This window comes from Anomaloglossus baeobatrachus, chromosome 2 (assembly GCF_048569485.1).
Source record: "Anomaloglossus baeobatrachus isolate aAnoBae1 chromosome 2, aAnoBae1.hap1, whole genome shotgun sequence".
NCBI classification, from domain to species: Eukaryota; Metazoa; Chordata; class Amphibia; order Anura; family Aromobatidae; genus Anomaloglossus; species Anomaloglossus baeobatrachus.
In genome coordinates, this window is record NC_134354.1 from 457,273,873 (window position 1) to 457,293,570 (window position 19,698).

General features: G+C 41.5%; 1 protein-coding gene across 1 annotated transcript in view; it reads right to left on the reverse strand.

Annotated features, from left to right (window-relative positions):
- Nucleotides 1–19,698, reverse strand: part of TMEM132E (transmembrane protein 132E) — an 839,391-nt gene that overhangs the window by 129,366 nt on the left and 690,327 nt on the right. The window contains exons 5-6 of the mRNA XM_075336321.1: nucleotides 5,510–5,702; nucleotides 5,199–5,342 (exon numbers count right to left, since the gene is read on the reverse strand). Coding sequence (XP_075192436.1) covers nucleotides 5,199–5,342; nucleotides 5,510–5,702 — 337 coding nt within the window. The remainder of the gene's footprint in view (nucleotides 1–5,198; nucleotides 5,343–5,509; nucleotides 5,703–19,698) is intronic.

Here is a 19,698-nt window from a genome sequence, read left to right on the forward strand (position 1 = left end):
TCTGCCGCTCCTCCACCCGCTGCGCCATTTCCCATCATCCATCCGCTGCGCCCTTTCCCATCCTCTGCCGCTCCTCCATCCGCTGCGCCATTTCCCATCATCCATCCGCTGCGCCCTTTCCCATCCTCTGCCGCTCCTCCATCCGCTGCGCCATTTTCCATCTTCCATCCGCTGCGCCCTTTCTCATCTGCCGCCTCGCCCTCTCGCATCGCATTATCCAGCGCAGTTGCTCACTTCCAGACTGCAGTGGATGATGCGATGCGAGACTCGTGCATCGCTTTCACGTTTGGCACTGGTCTTAGTGGCAGGCGCTCATATTTTTTTTATTCATTTTTTTTTTTTACTGATGTCTGTATATTTTATTTTTTTTGCAACATGGCGTCTGCTAATAATTCCAATCAATTTTACTGTGAAACGGCGCTCCTTCTCTTCTGAGCCCCGCCGTACGCCCAAACAATTGATTTCCACCACATATGAGGTACCTGTGTACTCAGGAGAAAAATATTTTCACGGCTGAACATTACAAACGTTTGTGAAGCCTCCAGGGGTTCAAAGTGCTCACTAAATAGCTAGATAAATTCCATGAGGGGTCTAGTTTCCAAAATGGGATCACATGTGGGGGAAGCTCCATTGTTTAGGCACCTCAGGAAGTCTTAAAACCCGACATGGCGTCCGCTAATGAGTGCAGCTAATTTTGCACTCAAAAATTCAAATGGCGCTCCTTGCCTTCCGAGTCCTGCCGTGTGCCCAAACATTTGATTTCCACCACATATGGGGTATCTGCGTACTCAGGAGAAAATGCACAATACATTTTATGGTGCATTTTTTCCTGATACCGTTGTGATAAAAAAAGCTACCTGGTTGAAGCAACAGTTTTGTGGTAAAAAAAAAAAAAATTCTTTTCACGGCTCAACGTTATAAACTTCTGTGAAGCCCCCAGGGGTTCAAAGTGCACATCAAACATCTAGAAAAAATATTTGAGGGGTCTAGTTTCCAAAATGGGGTCACTTGTGGGGGAGCTCCATTGTTTAAGCACCTCAGGGAGTCTTCAAACCCGACATGGCGTCCGCTAATGAGTGCAGCTAATTTTGCACTCAAAAATTCAAATGGCGCTCCTTGCCTTCCGAGTCCTGCCGTGTGCCCAAACATTTGATTTCCATCACATATGAGGTATCTGCGTACTCAGGAGAAAATGCACAATACATTTTATGATGCATTTTTCCTGATACCCTTGTGAAAATACTAATTTTTATGGCTAAAGTAACATTTTTGTGTTAAAAAAGTAAAATTTTCATTTTTTCGTCTACATTGCTTTGGTTACTGTGAAGCTCCTAAAGGGTTAATAAACTTCTTGGATGTGGTTTTGAGCAGAGTGAGGGGTGCAGATTTTAGAATGGGGTCACTTTTGGGTATTTTCTGTCGCCTAGGTTTCTCAAATCACTCCAAATGTGATGTGGTACCTAAAACTTTTTTTTATGTAAATTTTGTTGGAAAAATGAGAAATTGCTGATGAACTTTGAACCCTTCTAACTTCCTAACGGAATTTTTTTTTTTTTTCAAAAATTGCGCTGGTGTAAAGCAGACAAGTGGGAAATGTTATTTAGTAACTATTTTGTGTGACATATCTCTCAGATTTATGGGCATAAATTTTCAAATTTTGAAAATTGCGAAATTTTCTAAATTTTCGCCAAATTTCCGAAATTTTCACAAATTAACGCAAAACATATCGGCCTAAATTTACCACTGACATGAAGTACAATATGTCACGAAAAAACAATCTCAGAATCACCAGGATCCGTTGAAGTGTTCCAGAGTTATAACCCGTCAAAGTGACACTGGTCAAAATTGCAAAAAATGGCCGGGTCTTTAAGGTGAAAACAGGCTGGGGGCTGAAGGGGTTAAGGAAAACCTGCACTCACAGGGGGTTGGACCCGATGGCTCTTGAGGTCCCTTCCAACCCTTACCATTCTATGATTCTATTAATATGGCACATAAAAAATTCATCAACATGGCACATGTGGTTCATGCATTTGTCACAAAGTAAAAAAAAAGGTCTTTTTTCTGTCTCTATCTGTTTTTGTGCCTCTTTAATGTAAAAAAAGTTGCACATTTTGCAAAATGATGCAAAAATTGCCGAATTACAGAGAGTCATTCCGAGGGAAAACTGGAGTAAATTTGCAAAACAATGTATGACATCTTTGAAAAGTCGTGATTGATTAATCAGGCAAAGACATCTGGAAATTCTAAACTATAGCAATGTGGCTTATTAATTAAGAGCGGACTCAGACAGTGCAGTTTTAATATATCTTTTCCAGACAATCTTTTTTTTTTTATTTTTATTTTTTAAAAATAGAAGTGAGTAATACAATTTTTTCTTACCCTTCCTAGTCTTACAATCCACTCCCAGCTTTGGAGTTTGCATTAGTATGGTCACATGCTGATCAAGTGTAAAACATGCCATATTTCCCAATATGTTGTATACCCTGTGCTACTAAAGTATCCAATCTGTATTTCTGTTCAGAAAAGTGGTTAGAAACTTTACAAACAAGTGTTTTAAAGTAAGTCATGAATGCACCACTTCCTGTTTGTAATAACGTGCTTTAAAGAAAATAAGACCTACCCCCGAAAATAAGTCCTAGCCGGATTTTTTTTGGACCTTTTGGAAAATATAAGCCCTACTCCAAAAATAAGCCCTAGTTGCGGATCCTCATACTAATAGTATCCTGAAATAGGGCATGAGCAGCCCTTTCAGGATATGTAACTTTCGGTGTACATTGCTGTAAGCCTTGGAAGTTTATAGTCATATGCCGGTTAGTTAATGGAATGAATATTCATCCCTCTTCCAACCCATAATTCCGTCCACCATTCTGCCGGCATCAGTGACTGGAATTTGTGTTAATGAAATAAGGAATATTCACCCCCTTCCCCACTTACCCCTCGGCCGGCGTCAGTGAATGGAACTTGTGTTAATTAAATAATGAATATTCACCCCCTTCCCCCACCCACCCTTCTGTGCCGAATGTCAGTGATTCACTCAGACTCGTATTACTGCCCGAGGATTGCATTCCAATGTTCGCACTGGCCAGCGGCTCACCTAACCTAAGTATGACAGCTGCAAAGATATAAACGCTGACACGCTAAGGTCAGGGCAGCCCCCGGCCAGTGCGTACATAGCGCTGTGATCCTTGGTCAGTTCAATCACAGACACCGCACACAGGAATGGCTGGAGGAAAGGGTTAAATATTCATTATTTTATTAACACAAGTTCCTATCAATGATGGCGGAAAAGGGGTGGGTGGGGAAGGGGGTGAATATTCATTATTTAATTAACACAAGTTCCAATCACTGACGCCGCCACAGAAGGGTGGGTGGAGGAAGGGGTGAATATTCATTATTTCATTAACACAAGTTCCAATCACTGATGCTGGCAGAGGGGTTGGCGGCATTATGGGTGGGGGAAGGGTGAATATTAATTTTTCATTAAGGAGCCACTCAATCACTGACACCAATGCAAAATACACACTTATATTCGGGGAAACATGATACGCATGCTAAATTTGGAGATATTAGAAAATGGTGGCAAAACAATTAAACAATTGGTGTTCATGGGTAACATAACTGCAATAATACAAAAAACAGCTATAATTATTTTCATCAGTCTTGTAAATTGACCTCCCTGTGCAAATATTTAATGATGTGGGAAGATGTGTTCCATGTTTTTATTAACAAGATTACAATTTAAATGAATAACATGTAATTTTTGTTACTAAAGGGCAAGGATTGTGGTTTCCATACATTGTATACCAACTCAAAGATTCCTTCTAGGTGGAAAAAGTAGGAAGGATGGATTCATGCAGGTATCAATAATGGTTGGTGTTGTTGATCTGATGACAAGCTGAATCTATAGAGTGTGCTTGTTCTGCCCAAACTTAAAGGGGTTGTTTGGCTATGTGACTGCAGACTTGTGAATCATCACAAAGTGCAGTGCATGCGCTGTCAGGATTTTCCAGTGCTGACACCAGGAGCTTGTGGGTGATTTGTATAAATGTGATCACTTGCCAATTACTCATGCGCAGCCTCGCTCAATACAGTGAATTGTGCGAGGCTGGATATTTTTTGTCAGAATGCGTCCGGAAATATGCAAATTGCATACTCTCGGTCACATGACTGCCTGTTCCTGGTGCCAGCACTGGAGAATCCTGACAGTGAGTGCACGGCGTACTGTGAGGGTTCACAAGTCTTCCGCTATATAGAGTAAATGCAGACTTGTACTCCAAGGCCAGAGAACCTCTTTAATGGTTTTCTTTTACATGGTTACTCCAGTTTACTCACAAAATTTCAATAATATTCCAAGATGTCAATTGTATTCCAGTGTCGGTACATAGTGGCATAGCAAGTGAGGTTGAAAAAAGGCACATGCCGTAACAGATAACCTATTATCCTGCATTGTTGATTACCGGGAAAAGCAAAACTGTTTTACTCCAGCTGATAAACTGCTAGGAAAGCTTCCTTATCATCTGCTATGAAGCAAAGTAAGTAGCGAAGTCTATCTCTTGTGTTACAGAACAGTGAAATATTGCTTGGAGATGACACATATACTGAATATACATGATAAGAACAAGGTTCAAGTACAATAATGTAAAGAGCACTCACCATACTCAAGAAGAGAAATGGTATAAGATAGCAAAAAATAAAAGTCACTATTATTTATAGTTTGAGTCATAGCCTAATAATAATTACAAGTTCCTGAGACATTGGGTTTTTATCAGTGTAGCTAAGTATAACCCCATTCCATTCTTAACATGATTACTTGTCACACCCTTGACTGGCTCCCAATAACACTAGAAGTCCCAGAGAGGGGTCCTTTAACATTTCTACCTTTGGAACCCAGAGACGGGTCGAATGACCTGAAGGATTTTAGCTAATATCCTATAATCACCGTCTTTTGTTCTGTAATTAAGGCCATTACTGTCGCACCACAGGAGGTTGTTGTTTTCCAACCTCCTGTGGTGCGACAGTAATGGCCTTAATTGCAGTTTGGACTAAGGGTCATTTGACCCTCTTTCGGAACTTCAGTGGGGAGCGCGAAATTTCTGGGACTTCTAGTGTTAAATGACCAAGACAGGTCTCAACTCTGAACTCCCCACCAGTAGTGATCACCACCACCAATCTTCCCCTTATGCGGTTGCCTCCATTACCTTAATGATGTCTTCATTGCTGGATTTACATTCTGTAAAAGAAGTAATATCGGTGATGACTCCGGACACTTCAATAGCCAGAACTTTCACTGGGATAGCCACGGTCCGGCCTGTTAGGATAGCCGTGTTAATTATCTCAGTGTCCTGAAAATGAAATATTACATTAGCAAAATTTATGTGCAAAAACAGACCCTGAAAAACAGAAATAGCTCCATAGACAAGCATCACTATTACAGCTTCAAAATGAAAAGAAATAATATTTAAGAAAAGTTTTATTACTAAAAAGCAAAGGATGAAAGAAGATGTCTTACCATAGCCAGAGGAACTATAGCTCGAATATCCTTCTGGATTACTGTCAGTTCTGTCACAGCTTTCTCCATGTCAGATGGGGGTTTTTGACCTTGATATTCTAGATGCCACATTATACGCCTTTTAACAGACTGACTTGTGAAATTCTCCATCTCGAAGTTCAGCTGCATTATTGGGTTAATACGTTCTTCAGTCCTAAATGTAAACAAAACACATTACAAAAAAAATCATTAAACTGTATAATTCTATTGATTTGTTGTTTAATACATCTAACTACTCACAAGATCATCAGTAAAAATAAATATTAAACGTAATTTGTCACCAGCCTTGTGCTACCTCATCTGATAGCAACATAATGTAGGAAAAGAGACTCTGATTCCAACGAAGTATCACTTAGTTTACTGGGTGAAGCAGTTGTGACAAAATTGGAGTTCGTAGCTCAGAAAGCAAAGCCCAACCACATTACAGCTTTCTGTGTACATTGTCTATTGACAGTGAGCTGCTTATCAGAGGAAGGAATATGTTTGTACCAGGGCTCATAAACCCCTTAGCACTGGCAGTGATAATCTGCTGGTAATAAAGCACTCATTGTATGGAAATAACAGCACACAGCCTAATAAGTAGCATATCCCTGAAATCTGTATCTGATAAATGTTACAATTTGTTTTTTAAAGCAAATGCTTAAAAAATGTCTCTAAGGCCTCTTTTACACATCAGTGATTCTGGTACACGTGACAGCTTGTATACGTACCAGAATCATGGACATACGCAGCCCCATTAAAATCAATACATACATCAGTGATTTTTCACTGACTGTGTCTCCATGTGGCTTACACGGGTGTCCATGTTTCTGCATGGAGACATGTCCGTATTTTTCTGGTATCACTGATGTTCCACGAACCACACTATGGTATGATATGTGAAACACGTACCAGAAAAACATGTACATTGAATATAAAAAGCTTTATAAATTCACCGGTCTCCAGCAACGCTGTCTCCAGCCTCTGCTGGCTGCTGCTTCCAGGACGGCTAATTATTCTCATGAATATGCACATATATACTGCACAGCTGACGTGGAAGTAGCTGCAGCGGTGAGGGACACAGCGGCCAGACCCAGCATCCGGGAACTTCAGCACCATGGACAGCAGGAGCGGGGACAGGTGAGTTTACTGTATCTCCATGTGCAATCACGGATCACAGATAGCACATGGATAACACAAGTGTGCTGTGAATCACAGCACACGGAGGCACATATGCGGTTTTAACACACCAGTGAAAAATGTCTGTGTTCTTCACTGACGTGTGAAACAGGCCTGATACATATCTATCTCTTTAGGTTTCATTTTATTAGACTTGATAGGAAACCTAACAAGCAAATTAAAATATACAAAAACATATTAAAGTGATTTTTTCAGAAGGTGATTTTGAAAAAGCCATAAAACTCAGTGATTGCAGCGCTGTTCACATGATGCCATCATTACCATAATCACCAGACTACCGGCGGAGAATCCGCGAGAGTCCTGAAAAAGGAAAACCCCTTTTAATGCAACTATGTGGAAGCTTTTTTCTCACGCATACAAAAAATGTCAGAACTCTACATCGCTGCTGTACACGTTTCTTGCCCATGGCAACGCAGCGTCTAGAAGACCTTTGGTTTTTACAATAATGAACATTTTCTTGACCTTTTGTGACTTAATATGAAATTTCCTGAAATTTTTATAACCAGAAGTGAAGAACTCAGAGTCAATAAAACATTTCTTCAATTTATTCTACCTAACAGGTGAGAGTTTCAAGCTGGATGCCCCGCTGAGGAGGAATTACATGACATTGTGTCTACTGAACAATATTACAGCATGACAGTGGTAGAAGATTAGCGAGTCGTGATCCCAGCACAGTATATCCAATCAACTTACACTATCAGTTTGGGTCTCACACCAAGTCAAAATCCCTTTATATTAACTATAACTTTACAGCTATCATTTGGAGCTCCAAAATGTTATTGCTCTAAATACAGTATAACACAGAAAAAGGAACCTCTTTAGCAAATGAGTGGTGGGGAGATAAGGAGGCAGCCATAGCAGTGATTAGAGTAGAATTTATCAACAAGAGCAAAAAACATGCAGCATTTTTACTATTGTATCACTGCGAAACTAAAGTTTACAAAAACAAATAGAATATCTACTTAATTGGGTAACTCGATGAATACTGAAAAGAACCAGATGCACAGTATTGTTTGTTTTTTTTTAATTGTGAGCAAAAACAATAACAGGACCCTATGTTGGTACTCTGTTGTGGTTGGACAGTACTCTGCTGCAGTTGGACAGTACTCTGCTGCAGTTGGAAAGTACTCTGCTGCAGTTGTACAGTACGCTGCTGCAGTTGGACAGTACTCTGCTGCAGTTGGAAAGTACTCTGCTGCAGTTGGACAGTACTCTGTTGCAGTTGGACAGTACTCTGTTGCAGTTGGACAGTACGCTGCTGCAGTTGGACAGTACTCTGCTGCAGTTGGAAAGTACTCTGCTGCAGTTGGACAGTACTCTGTTGCAGTTGGACAGTACTCTGTTGCAGTTGGACAGTACGCCGCTGCAGTTGGACAGTACGCTGCTGCAGTTGGACAGTACTCTGCTGCAGTTGGACAGTACTCTGTTGCAGTTGGACAGTACTCTGCTGCAGTTGGACAGTACTCTGTTGCAGTTCTGTGAACTTCCTTACCTGGCACTCAAATCTGACATTCTGGTGTCTCTTTTGTTAACTAGACCCCCATGATGATCTGACATTGTGTTTGCATCTCGTGTCGTCTACATCAGCAGAACTGCAAATGTTACAAATGCTGTAGACCTGACATCACTTCAGCAGCCAATCAACAAAGACTGGAGCAATGAAGGAGAGGCAATGCAGGACCCAGTGAGGGTGACCAACAGCTCCGTGTATTGCCATTCTAAATATCTGTAACCAGGGGACCAAAAAGCAGCCCAGGCACACAAACCCCACCAGCCCACATTTTATAACACCCATCAGCCCCGATCAGTGAATTTTGCTTTTACGTTGACATGCCCCTCACCACTCACTTAAAGGTGTTATTTGAAGAGCCACATGCAAATGGTGCAGCAGTGCATATGACTGACCACAGCTCCAGTTACATGATGATCAGAACTGAGGTTCTTGAGATTATGAGGGTCCCAGTGGTCAGATCCACAGTGGACAGAATGTTATCTCTATCCAGAAGATAGGTGATAACTTCCAAACTTGGGATAATGCATTTAAACTGTTTCTTCAAGAGTTATTTTTATTAGACCTTAGGAATGTAGAAAATAATAAATTAATAATGACCCTTCCGAAATGTAATGCAGCCTATCTGACAACAGGACAGGAGAAGTGGTACTGTGCAGTGTATATATACAGAATAATACAGATACTAAGAATTACACCCAGTATACAGGACAGGAGAAGTGGTACTGTGCAGTGTATGTGTGGTGCCCCTGGGCTTCAGGCGCCACAGGGTATTACACCACTTTTATGGGGTAATATCTATCCTGGGTTAGGAAGCAGTTAACTGCTGGTGCCTTCACAAAACACACACCTACAACAGCAAGGTGCTTTCCCACAATGGGTTGGACTAGGGTAGATAGGGTAGTTAGCCATCACGAAGTATGGGACTTCCCCAGTCACTAGGACAACTACTGGGGGCGGGTACCACTTGGGGTAGAAGTAGGCGCAACCATGATACTAGAGCAGACCTTTCCCGGGTACACCTTGGGATAACACCTCGCACAGACAACTGGAGTTAGTATTTTCCTCTCTTCATGGGCCCGTGGCTTAGAGCTGGAGGCTCGGCCCAGGTTCCGGATAGCAACTGAGGGACACTTCACTAGAAAAACGTTCACGGTCACCGGCGGTGACCTCCAACTATCCGGGATCGGCTGGAGCCCATCATGGCAGAGATCGATACTCTGGGGCAGCACCTGAACTACCTGTGAGTAAAAGACCTGGAACCGCGGTCCCTGTCTTTGCCTGTCCTTAACCGGCGTCATCGCCCAGCGCTGCGGCATCAACGGGGACTACCACCACCCCCGTCCGTCCTCAATCATCCTCCCCCATGCTCCATCCTTCCTCCCATCCACCGCCTTCCTTCCCTCCTGTACGCCTTGAGGTCACGAAACTGGGCCAGCCCAGCCCATGACGACGGAGGATCTTCACCCTCGACCCCAGGGTGTTACATATATATACATACATACATATATGTATATATACATATACATATATATACATATACATATATACATATACATATATACATATACATATACATATATACATATACATATACATATATACATATACATATATACATATACACATACATATACATATATACACATACATACATACATATACACATACATACATACATACATACATACATATATGTGACGCCTCTGGACTATCAGGTCGTCACAGGGTATTGCACAATCTTCCGTCCCATGCAGTATCCACCTCCTTCTTGGTTTAGGGTCCCTAACTATATGGTTTTGCCTACATCAGCTAATCAAAACCTAGGTACACTCTGCACTACACCCACCAAACACACTAGTGGACAGCTTAAGTGGAATAGAGTCGCCCACCTGTGGGGTTGGAGAGGAGAGGTCAGGAGTGTCAGAAGGAGAGAGTTGAGCTTGAGAAGTGAAAGTGAGAAGAGGTCAGGAGCAGGGCTCCTGGGAAGTAATCTAGGTGGCAGACGGTGGTCTGGGCATAGAGGAGCTGAACCCCCGGTCGCAGGGGATCATGGCAAGGGGCACGGATCTGTCGAGGAGGACAGCCAGTGGCCTTGCACCATCACCGGGCTGGGACCAGGGCACGATGGGGTACGTGGATCCTAGGTCAGGGAGTAGCTTCAGGCAACCTGACAATTTACCCGAGGAGAATGGAGCCTTCCAACTCGCTCCAAAATCGGGGTACTAGCTCAACGAGGGGGATAGGACTTCCACTGAAAACGGTCCAGAAAATCCCAAGCGTGAACCCTGAGAGCAAGCTCCCACACTTAGCCATAGTGGGGAGCGGGACCTGGCAAGTTCCGTACTACCGGGACCAACAGAGAAGTAAACTTAGTGCCAAGAGGCAGGTCACGGATCACTAGGCAGCACCATTGGGGACGGGACCCGAACTAAGCGGCAGCGGTATCCAGAACTTTGGGTTATCCAGTTGTCGGTGTCAGCTTAATGGACTGAGTGAGTACGCAAGTGACCCCCTTTGCACCCAACGTCACTGCCCCTCACCATCACCGAGTCCCGGGGTATTCTCCCCCCTACCCGTGGAGAGTTACAACACCTGGCTGCCCCATTCCATCAACCCCGGGTACTCCCTATTGCAGCGGTGGTACTTCAAATTACCACATTACATGGGTGGCGTCACAAACTCTAATACATCCCCTGTAAATAACCCCCCTTCATTTGAGTGGCCGCACGACCCCCGGGTCCGGAGACCCTCGAGCCACCGCGGATCCGTATCCAAGCAGCTCGCCTGCTGGCACGAGGGTGGCACACACACACACATATATATATATATATATATATATATATATATATACCCAGCATACAGGACAGGAGAAGTGGTATTGTGCAGTGTATATATGCAGAATAATACAGATAGTGAGAATTACACCCAGTATACAGGACAGGAGAAGTGGTGCTGTGCAGTGTATATACAGTATATACAGAATAATACAGATACTGAGAATTACATCCAGTATACAGGACAGGAGATGTAGTAATGTGCAGTATATATATGAGCAGAGTAAAGGCTCGTACACACAAGCTTATAAATCATGCGCGTGCTATCCGATTTTTTCTGGGATAGAACACTGACCCATGTTATTCAATGAGGTAGTGCAGATTAACGTTTTTTTCTCATATCAATTTGGTGTGAGGAAAAAAATTGCAAATTTGATTCTGAAGTCGAATGAAACTCCCCCATTTAAGTCTATAAGTTCGAGAAAAAAATCGGATGCCACAGAATAGCATCTGATTTTTACGGATACATTACCATTCTGTACCATTCTGTAACATAGGAAACTGGAAATGGTCCTGTAAGTGATTAATAATTCTGAGAAAAAAAAGCGGATTATATATATAGATGACAAGTGAGAAAAAAAATCATTACATTTTTCTGGATGAAAATTTGACAGATTTTTTTCTACTATTCCAAGAACCTAGCCTAATACAGATACTGATAATTACACCCAGCATTTAGGACAGAAGTATGCCGATATTTAACTTTACACCCAATAGAATATATATATATATATATATATATATATATATATATATATATACATATATATATATACATATATATATATATATATATATATATACACATATATATACATACGTATATCTAATATATAAAGCTGAATGTGTGTATGTATGTGTGTGTGTGTGTGTGCGTGTATGTCCAGGATTGGCATCTGCACCGACGCAGCTACAACCACAAAATTTTGCACACTTACACGTCTGGACCCCGAGAGCGTCATAGGCTATGTAGGGAGGCGAAATTTTAACCCCGCGCATTCCAATTTACCAATCAATTTTGCCCCTAATCTACATAATGGGGAAAAAGTGAAACGAAAAGTGTATCCGCACCGTCGCATTTATAATCACGACATTTTGCACAGACACCTCATGTGACCCAGGGAACGTCGTAGACTATGTTTTGACAGGAAAATTTAACCCCGCGCTTTACAGTTACTCTCCAAAAAACATGGCTCCATTAATGTAAATGAAGCCTGTAACTACAGGTTATTAGTAGGAGCTGTGATTGGTTTCTATAGGAACAAAATACATTCATAGTATAAGAAGCTTATATGTGAGGTAATAAGATGTCTGTGGGGAGATGGATAGAGAGAGACAGAGAGACAGACAGACAGAGAGACAGACAGAGACAGACAGAGAGACAGACAGGGAAAGAGACAGAGAGATAGAGACAGACGGTGAAAGAGACAGACAGAGACAGATGGTGAAAGAGACAGACAGAGAAAGATGGGGAAAGAGATAGACGGAGACTGACCTGGAAAGAGACAGACCTGGAAAGAGACAGACAGAGACAGACCTGGAAAGAGACTGACCTGGAAAGAGATTGACCTGGAAAGAGACTGACCTGGAAAGAGACAGAGGGGAAAGAGACAGAGGAAAAAGAGACAGATGGGGAAAGAGACAGATGGGGAAAGAGACAGAAAGACATGCAGACAGATACAGAGACAGGCAGACAGGGAAGGAGGAGACAGCCAGAGAGACAGACAAAGATAGATGGGGAAAGACACACCTTGATAGAGACAGATGGGAAAGAAACAGAGAAATAGAGACAGACAAGGAAAGAGACAGACAGAGACAGGCAGACAGGGAAAGAGACAGACAGGAAAAGACACAAAGAAACGAGGAGACAGACGGGGAAAGAGACAGACCTGGGAAAGAGACAGACCTAGAAAGAGACAGATGGGGAAAGAAACAGAGAGATGGAGAAAGACAAAAAAAGAGACAGACAGAGACAGGCAGACAGGGAAAGAGACAGATGGGGAAAGAGACAGACGGGGAAAGAGACAGACGGGGAAAGAGAAAGACCTGGAAAGAGACAGACCTGGAAAGAGACAGACAGAGCACATTATTTGGCCAATTTAGTTAAATCTGTGTGGAATATCTGTGGTGTTGAAATATATGTTGTGAAATGCTTCTATTAGCTTAGTTTTTGGCTTTTAATAATTACATTTCTATCTATTTATTCTGTGGTTCTTGTGTGCAGAATAAATTTTTGTTAATACATTCTACTTTGTTAACAACAGTTATTAACCCGGGCTAAGCCGGGTAGTACAGCTAATATATATATATATATATATATATATATATATATATATATATATATATATATATATATATATATATATATTAGCTGTACTACCCGGCTACGCCCGGGTTAATAACTGTTGTTAACAAAGTAGAATGTATTAACAAAAATTTATTTTGCACACAAAAACCACAGTATATACAGTACAGACCAAAGGTTTGGACACACCTTGTCATTCAATGAGTTTTCTTTATTTTCATGACTCTGAAAATTGTAGATTCACATTGAAGGCATCAAAACTATGAATTAAAACATGTGGAATGAAATGCTTAAAAAAGTGTGAAACAACTGAAAATATGTCTTATATTCTAGGTTCTTCAAAGTAGCCACCTTTTGCTTTCATTACTACTTTGCACACTCTTGGCATCCTCTTGATTAGCTTCAAGAGGTAGTCACCGTAAATGGTTTTCCAACAGTTTTGAAGGAGTTCCCAGAGATGCTTAGCACTTGTTGTCCCTTTTGCCTTCACTCTGCGGTCCAGCTCACCCCAAACCATCTCGATTGGGTTCAGGTCTAGTGACTGTGGAGGCCAGGTCATCTGGCGTAGCACCCCATCACTCTCCTTTTTAGTTAAATAGCCCTTACACAGCCTGGGGGTGTGTTTGGGGTCATTGTTCTGTTGAAAAATAAATGATGGTCCAACTAAACGCAAACCGGATGGAATAGCATGCCGCTGCAAGGTGCTGTGGTAGCCATGCTGGTTCTGTATGCCTTCAATTTTGAAAAAATCCCCAACAGTGTCACCAGCAAAGCATCCCCACACCATCACACCTCCTCCTCCATGCTTCACGGTGGGAACCAGCCATGTACAGTCTATCCGTTCACCTTTTCTGCAAAGACACGGTGGTTGGATCCAAAGATCTCAAATTTGGACTCATCAGACCAAAGCACAGATTTCCACTGGTCTAATGTCCATTCCATGTGTTCTTTAGCCCAAACAAGTCTCTTCTGCTTGCTGCCTGTCCTTAGCAGTGGTTTCCTAGCAGCTATTTTACCATGAATGCCTGCTGCAAAAAGTCTCCTCTTAATACCTCTTAATAGTTGTTCTGGAAATGAGAAGGTGTGTCCAAACGTTTGGTCTGTACTGTATATATATATATATATATCTATATATATATATATATATATATATGTTTTTGGGGTTTTTTTTGCTTAATATTCTAATTAAGCAGCACCAAATCTTAAGTAGTGGACGCAAAGCTGTACGGACACAAACCCATAGGTCTACTATATTTATAAAAAGAAAACAAGCTGTACTGCGATTAAATGTGAAAGAGGAGAATTATTAGCCCATGGGGCAACATTTTGGTTCCATAACAGAGATGTTCTGTTATGGAACCGAACCACATGGGCTCATATAGAGTCCACTTTTTAACAATTAGGCTTTGTGCACACATTGCAGATTTGGCACAGAAATTTTCTGCATCAAATATGCACCTTCTAGCAGAAAAAAGCACCAAAAAGCACATGTGTTTTTGGCGCAGTTTTGTGCCATGCATTTATTTCTTAATTAAGTCAATTGGTGGAAGGGCTAAAAAAGTGCAGGGAAAAGTGCACCAACAATTGTCATGCTGCAGATTATTTTGTGCACCAAATCTGCAAAGAAGAAATAAGCATGCTGTCATAAAGAAATACATGCACATGTGGGCCACAATCTGTACCAAATCTTCATAAAAATGCTCTGTTTGCACACAGCCTTAATTAGAGTTCTGCAGAAGTATACAGTTAGGTCCAGAAATATTTGGACAGTGAGACAAGTTTTGTTATTTTAGCTGTTTACAAAAACATGTTCAGAAATACAATTATATATATAATATGGGCTGAAAGTGCACACTCCCAGCTGCAATATGAGAGTTTTCACATCCAAATCGGAGAAAGGGTTTAGGAATCATAGCTCTGTAATGCATAGCCTCCTCTTTTTCAAGGGACCAAAAGTAATTGGACAAGGGACTCTAAGGGCTGCAATTAACTCTGAAGGCGTCTCCCTCGTTAACCTGTAATCAATGAAGTAGTTAAAAGGTCTGGGGTTGATTAAAGGTGTGTGGTTTTGCATTTGGAAGCTGTTGCTGTGACCAGACAACATGCGGTCTAAGGAACTCTCAATTGAGGTGAAGCAGAACATCCTGAGGCTGAAAAAAAAGAAAAAATCCATCAGAGAGATAGCAGACATGCTTGGAGTAGCAAAATCAACAGTCGGGTACATTCTGAGAAAAAAGGAATTGACTGGTGAGCTTGGGAACTCAAAAAGGCCTGGGCGTCCACGGATGACAACAGTGGTGGATGATCGCCGCATACTTTCTTTGGTGAAGAAGAACCCGTTCACAACATCAACTGAAGTCCAGAACACTCTCAGTGAAGTAGGTGTATCTGTCTCTAAGTCAACTGTAAAGAGAAGACTCCATGAAAGTAAATACAAAGGGTTCACATCTAGATGCAAACCATTCATCAATTCCAAAAATAGACAGGCCAGAGTTAAATTTGCTGAAAAACACCTCATGAAGCCAGCTCAGTTCTGGAAAAGTATTCTATGGACAGATGAGACAAAGATCAACCTGTACCAGAATGATGGGAAGAAAAAAGTTTGGAGAAGAAAGGGAACGGCACATAATCCAAGGCACACCACATCCTCTGTAAAACATGGTGGAGGCAACGTGATGGCATGGGCATGCATGGCTTTCAATGCAACTGGGTCACTTGTGTTTATTGATGACATAACAGCAGACAAGAGTAGCCGGATGAATTCTGAAGTGTACCGGGATATACTTTCAGCCCAGATTCAGCCAAATGCCGCAAAGTTGATCGGACGGCGCTTCATAGTACAGATGGACAATGACCCCAAGCATACAGCCAAAGCTACCCAGGAGTTCATGAGTGCAAAAAAGTGGAACATTCTGCAATGGCCAAGTCAATCACCAGATCTTAACCCAATTGAGCATGCATTTCACTTGCTCAAATCCAGACTTAAGACGGAAAGACCCACAAACAAGCAAGGCCTGAAGGCTGCGGCTGTAAAGGCCTGGAAAAGCATTAGGAAGAAGGAAACCCAGCGTTTGGTGATGTCCATGGGTTCCAGACTTAAGGCAGTGATTGCCTACAAAGGATTCGCAACAAAATATTGAAAATAAAAATATTTTGTTTGGGTTTGGTTTATTTGTCCAATTACTTTTGACCTCCTAAAATGTGGAGTGTTTGTAAAGAAATGTGTACAATTCCTACAATTTCTATCAGATATTTTTGTTCAAACCTTCAAATTAAACGTTACAATCTGCACTTGAATTCTGTTGTAGAGGTTTCATTTCAAATCCAATGTGGTGGCATGCAGAGCCCAACTCGCGAAAATTGTGTCACTGTCCAAATATTTCTGGACCTAACTGTACATAACATACACAGATGCGCAATATACTGTATGCTACGAATGATTATATATAAAGCTCCAAACTATAAACTCAGTTAAGAAATAAAGAGTGGAGCTGTATATATACTATATAGTGTAGAGTTGTGCTAGTGTACGTAGTGTGGATTCAACACTATATGTAAAGTACATCCCATATATGAGACACACAATCTGCTGAATATACAGTGAAAACCTAAAGGGTAACAATGTTTAGAATTTTGGACTTTCAGGCCCCATATCTCACCAACCACTTAATTTTTGAGATTGAGACTACCTTCATTTTATAGACAATCATCTTGGCCATCTTATACATAAAATTTACTTGCAATTATTTAGCATATGATTACTTATACAGATTCTTGTCATGTTACTGCATTGTTACTGTTTTGCTCCTGGTGTTAGAAAAACATATTTCTTCCTGTATGCTACAAATTACAACCTATTCTCACATTCCCTAATAGCTCAGTGTTTTACTAAGTTAATTCCCATGGTCACTGGTTCGAAAAGGTCACTGGTTTGAATTGAGGAGCAGCCATAAAGAAGAGTTTCCAAGGAAAGAGAAATAGCATCGCCCAGCTCATTAATAGCAGTCTCTGGGCTAAGAAAATTGCCAAACAGCATGAGATAAAGGTCATGACTGTTGAAAGAATACAAAAAGGAGTCTGTCCATTCATTCAAAAGCCAAGAGATGGATGTCCAGGCAAAATATCAGAATCAACAATTTGGCTCATCACAAGGTCTATCAGTTCTGGTGTGCCAAACATAGAAATTGAGGTGGCTGGTATGCTTAACAATAGTGAGATCACAGATATCCATGCAAGCACAATGCGATGCATGTTACACAAGCTTGCATCGGTGCTCTGAAAAAAGGTGAGGAACCCTCGACTTCAATTTCATCATAAGTGTTGCCTCGAGTTTGCAAAGAAGTACGAAAAGTGGACAGTAGAAGAATTAAAATGGGTGAATTGGAGCAATAAGACAAAAGCCAGTAGACTATGCACTGATAGGTGCAAATAGGTCTAGAAGAAACAAGAGAAAAAAGGGGCTGATTGATCGAGAGATTGAAGGAACTGCCAAGTTTGGTGGAGGAAGCCTGATGATATGCGGTTGTTTCATAGCCGAAAGCATTGCATACTTGACAAGGATCGATGGTGGTCTCAATGCTGAGCTATATGTGAGTATACAACAAAACAAGTTACTTTGCACACTCGAGTACTATGAGAACGAAATGGAAGACATAAGGCCCTGTCACACACAGAGATAAATCTTTGGCAGATCTGTGGTTGCAGTGAAATCATGGACATATTGTCCCATTTGTACACAGCCACAAACCTGGCACTGATTGTCCACAATTTCACTGCAACCACAGATCTGCCGCAGATTTATCTTTGTGTGTGACAGGGTCTTTAGTGTTCGAGTATGACCCAAGCATACGTTGAGATTGGCAAAGGAAATGATTCAATCACAAGGTGCTGGAGAGCTGCATCAAGCCCAGCACAGGAGGACAGGCAGTGGGCATGAGGTGGGCAGAGCAGCAGAATTCCCGAGACTGGTGATCAGAGTGCAAACTGGTGATCTCATTGAATAGGGAGTTTTTCCCTTGGACACCAGCACTAATTGGGTCTGCAGTATGCTATTTATCATCAGGATCCCCTCTTTGAATCAGCCATCAGGCTACAGAGGGTTTTCCTGAACCACCATTGTAGTTTACTATTGGCCTCCTGAGGAACCCACTTCTGGGAGAAACGCGTTGAGGCTTGAAATTACTATTTTATTCATATCAATGAGATAAGTTTTTGAATTTTCCTCCCTACTGTCCACCTGCCACACCAATTTATTTGTTGCACTTATCTTAGGCACTGCACCTTTTTTCCGGCAGGGACTTCAGGGGCAGCAGGGAAAGTCGTCGCGGAGTGGGGGCGCCACATCGCATTTTAAGGGTGCCAAACCCCGCCGTAAGGCAGTGCACAGATAGGTGCAGCTATTGAGGGCTAGCAATCTATCCTATGCACTTTTAGTAATCACGGTGTGGTTTTAAGTGATTTAATAAAGTATTTAAGTTTTATAGGGTCAGTCTATGTGCATGTATGTGTTCAGAGTGCAAACTCCACCAACAAAAATATGTTCCAACTCTGGTATTGGCTAGCGTCAGACAGAAAGAGCCTTGTGTCCACCTTGACAGCCCTTGTCTGTGTGTGTGTGCAGTGATGGCCATTGTCAGAGTGGCCGCATGCATGCACAGGGCTCTAAACCACAGTTTTAAATGGCCAGCAGCTCACTATGCAGTTCAATGCTGCTGGACCAGCGGACATTTGCCCGCCATGGAAGATTGCCAGTTCAGACCTAATTGTAACCCTATTGTACAATAGCATTTTTAAAAGGAGCAACCACTTTAAATACAGTGTTTATGTAACAGTTCTAAAAGCAGTATAGTCACTTCATTGGTTGCTTCTATAGAAATATCTACTTTGGCATGTGAGGGGGAATAGTGTTATACTTTTATTGTTCTGACACTCTTTAAGCGGTAAAGTAGAATTTATTTTAATGAGTTATAACGGTGTAAAGTATAGGTCTAATGTCCTTGCACCGCTGTGAATTGGATTGCTTCAGGCCTCACTACTGTAATGATTTTGCGTGCTCCACTCCATTCAATTTAGACTGAAGAATTTGGAATAATTTAATATTTTACATAATGACATTGAATGTATAGTATGTTTCTCAAATTTTTAAATCCTAAAACTTGCTCATAACTATGAACCGGTAGTCAGAACTTGTCTGGCATAAAACATTGAGCTAAAGTCAATAAATCTCAGAATTACGGTAGTTAAAAAATTGTAATTAAATTATAACAGATGCAATATATAAACACTATTGTATGACATAACCTTTTACCACCTAGCATAA